The sequence below is a fragment of the Mycena indigotica genome (genome assembly GCF_014461135.1).
Source record: "Mycena indigotica strain 171206Taipei chromosome Unknown Mind.scaff0008, whole genome shotgun sequence".
NCBI classification, from domain to species: domain Eukaryota; kingdom Fungi; phylum Basidiomycota; class Agaricomycetes; order Agaricales; family Mycenaceae; genus Mycena; species Mycena indigotica.
This window is the reverse complement of record NW_023503007.1, coordinates 196,330-199,996: the sequence shown is the minus strand read 5'-3', so window position 1 is coordinate 199,996 and position 3,667 is coordinate 196,330. Positions and strand designations below refer to the sequence as shown.

The 3,667-nt window shown below is 54.4% G+C and overlaps 1 protein-coding gene across 1 annotated transcript; it reads left to right on the top strand.

Moving 5' to 3' along the window:
• Positions 1 to 1,179: 1,179 nt before the first annotated feature.
• On the top strand, positions 1,180 to 2,559 carry MIND_00907000 (F-box domain-containing protein; the record flags this gene model as incomplete). Its single annotated transcript, XM_037365710.1, has 1 exon — positions 1,180 to 2,559. The coding sequence occupies one exon, from the start codon at positions 1,180 to 1,182 to the stop codon at positions 2,557 to 2,559; it is 1,380 nt and encodes a 459-aa protein (XP_037217122.1).
• Positions 2,560 to 3,667: the final 1,108 nt, after the last annotated feature.

The window sequence follows — 3,667 nt, the reverse complement described above, 5'->3', positions numbered from 1 at the left end:
GCGCGGCGACTCGGATGGAGAGTCAAGACGCCGAATTGCATTGCTGGGTGGAGTGAAGGAGAAAAAGAAACAGCGTCCGAGTGCGTGGAATGATGACAGTCCGGCACCCCCTCCATTCGCACCCGCAATTGCAAATCCGTGTCTGTCCGTGAACCAGTCGCCGGTGCATCGTCGCTGCCGCTTCACCAAAGAGTATGACGATGAGATCCTGCGGACGCCCGTTCGCCGCGGGCTGCCGGATTAAATACTGGATCTATCACCTCTTTTGCTCCTCTAGAGTCCATACGATATCCGGACCACGGACGTCGACGATCCATGTGCGCGCGCGCGTTGGCCCGTGATGCCTCAGAGCGCGCAGATTGATTCGAGCAGATGGACGTGGAGAAGCCGTTGACGTGGGAGCATGCACGTGCGATCCACGCTGGTCCGTGCGCCGCACGTCAATCATGGGCCGATTTCCTTCTTTTCCCTCACTTGTGTCCCCCACGCGAATTCCGTTTTTCGTCGTTCCGAGCTCGACGACATAAGTATAGCTTAGCGTACAACCTACCGCAAGCAGCGCGCGGCTTCTTCCTGTAACGGACCCGCGAACGCGACTAGGATGGATAATGGATTATGGCGCCAGTGAGGAAGGCTTGCGGCACGACGGCTGGGGCTCTATCCGTGAGTGTCCGTTCCTCGCATCTCATTGCTTGTTCTGATTGCCGCGCTAGAGCTTTTCAGCATCCGGAGCTTCTCTCGTCCCCCACTCGCCATCGTGGCTAAAGAAGCGCAAGGATGAGTCACCGTGCTTTGTAGATGACTCTCTCTCCCGACTTCCATACAGCATGCTGGTGTTCAGTGACACGCCGCTCTGAGACACCGGAACGCACTCGCGCCGGTGTCGCGCAAGAGAGCGGGGGGCTTCGGGTGCGTCGCCGTTGGTACCTCGTTGATTGCGTTGAGTCGCCGCTGACAGGCTACAGCGGAACTTTAAGCTGTTTCCAAGCTGTTTGAGTCACCGTGGCTCCCTGATTCAGTGGAAGGCGGTGCTGCGAGCGCTTGTGAGCGATTGAAGTCATGAGAGAACAACACATGTATTGTGAGTCACAACCCCACACACCACACCCACACACCCTAATGGATACAAAAGAGCGACGCGTGGCTTTCAAGCCTGTCTTCCCTTCACTCTTGCCTCCCATGTCCGTCGCAGACCGCTACTTTAGATCAACTCTTCACAGGGCTGCAGCAGCCAACGCCATCCCGCTGGCCTTCCTCCGAAGCCACACTCACCCGGTGCTCCCGGGAGAGCTGCGAGGTCGCCTGGACGCATTCCAGCATGACCTTGACCGCTACAACGCGGACATCAAAGCGGTCCGCGCCGCCCTCAAGCGGCTGAAGCGCGAGCGGGCCGCGCTAGCGGGGGCCACTGCCTCATGGGCAGCCGTGTTTGCGCCGATCCGAAAACTCCCGAACGAGCTGCTGCTGCGTATCCTGCACCACGCGGTGGACAACACCCCGCGGACGCTCTACGAGGGCTACGCGCCGCCGGTCGACGACGCCGACGACATCGAATACATGGAAGACAACTTCTGGCCAATGGAGATGCTGTCCCAGGCGTCGTGGCGCAAACTGGGGGCAGTGTGCCGGCACTGGCGCGACGTGGTCGAGGGCACGCCGTCTATTTGGGCCAACATTAACGCGATCGGGCTGATAAGCTACCACAACGACTGTGCTGGGGAGGTGCTGCGGCAGGCTCTGGCCCGTACACGCGGGATACCCCTCCACATTGGCCTTGGGATCAAAGTCTCGGGACTACAGGACATATTTGCAATGCTCATGGAGCACGCGGAGCGGTGGAAGAAGCTCACGCTTCGGGCAGATGTTGACGAGCTAGCAGAGCTGCAGGCCATTGCCGGCCGGCTGCCATTGCTGGAATCACTTGATGTACAGATTCCAGGACACAGATACTACAACCCGTGGATGCCGACCAAGTGGACGCTGTTCGAAGATGTGCCTTCGCTTAGACGGCTGGTATTTAACAATAAGCCACCACCTGTTCCGTGGGCCCAGCTCACTCATGTTCACCTGCGCTCCAAGGGGGCAGTGTACGACAACCTAGCATTCCTCGAGAAATGCTCACCACGGTGTTCGGTGAAGATTTCCCACCTAGCAGAAGACAACCTTGAGATTGATTCACGGGGAAGGTCAGCTATTCAGGCTGACATCCCCAGCCTGCACTTGTGTATGATTGGCATATGTGGTGATGCCAGTGTTCCAGCACCTGAGGAACTGCTCGGCCCGGTGCTCAGTTTTCTGGACTTGCCGCGGCTGACCAGCCTGACACTCGAGCGCCAGCAAGACAAGTACACGCCGTTCAAGGGTATGGTCTCGGAGGTTCTCTGGAACGCAGATGCTTTTGCGGCTTTTGTGCGCCGCTCGCCACACGTGACTGTGCTGCACCTGCACGGCATTTCGATTGATGCCCGACAGCTGTGCGCAGGCCTCCGCTTGATGCCGCTCCTCGAGACACTTGGGCTTGCGCTTCCAGGATTCCGCCCCCGGGTATGTTACCATTGACATTGAAACCGATGTGCTCCGTGCACTGCATGTTCCTGCCCGGGGCAAGACACATGCAGAGACGGATGTACTGGTACCAAGGCTGACACACTTTTGCTACGACTCGCGCTGGCATTTCCTTGTCCAACCCCTTGCAGACCTTGTCATCTCACGTGTCCGGTGGAACAATGATCGTGGGCAACATATCGAGACAATGGGACACTCATTTGTGCTGAATATGGAGTGGTGGCCGAGGCTGTATCAACGCACTGAAGCCAAAATGAAAGCCTTGATGCAGCTCCTTGAGCCATCAGTAAGTGACGATGGCTTGCAGGTTATCCTTGATCTGTAGGGCAAGGTCTTAGGAAACAGCCCACAATATACAGCATATGACTAGCAGCTGTTTATTCTATTTATATGGGAGCTTGAATATTCTTGAATATTTCCTTTTTTTGGAAAAGTGCTTATTTATTGTTTGCCTCACTTTGATTCTATCATTTATCAATTCCTGAAATGCATTAAGCATGCTGTGATCAAAGTGTTACCAACTCTGCAATCCAGAACAATAAGTCTTCCTGTCATTCATTCCAACACCTAACTTCAAATGACTTGTCATGGATACCTCCACTTTCACCTCCTTTAGACTGTCCAAGTGCATCTGAGGCACATCCCGCCGGCATGGCAGTGCCCCCCTCAGATGATCCAAGCCAATCTGACTTGACTATTGTCCACAGCCTCCAATGCCTGCACAATCACCTGGGCCCCTGTCCTACAGTTGCCTTGGCATAAGGCCTGCAACATACAACCCAGGCTTTCTGTGTCTAACAACAGCAGTTATGAACAACCAGTATATAGTTGGCACCTTAGCAGGCAGACAATAGGCCTTAGAGTTTAAATGAATGGAAATTTGCAAACACTCACTCCAGTTGTGTAGCTCGGCACATATTGTCACAAATCAAAGTTGTGTATTTTGACTATATAAAAACTTTCATTAAATTATGGCAGCTCAATAAATGTGTTAGCACTGACACATCACTAGGTCATATATAACTGATAGGCCTCTATCTCCATAGCTGCTTGAGCCAAATGCATGAATGAAGTACTAGGCAGGGGGTCTCAAAAGTACTAT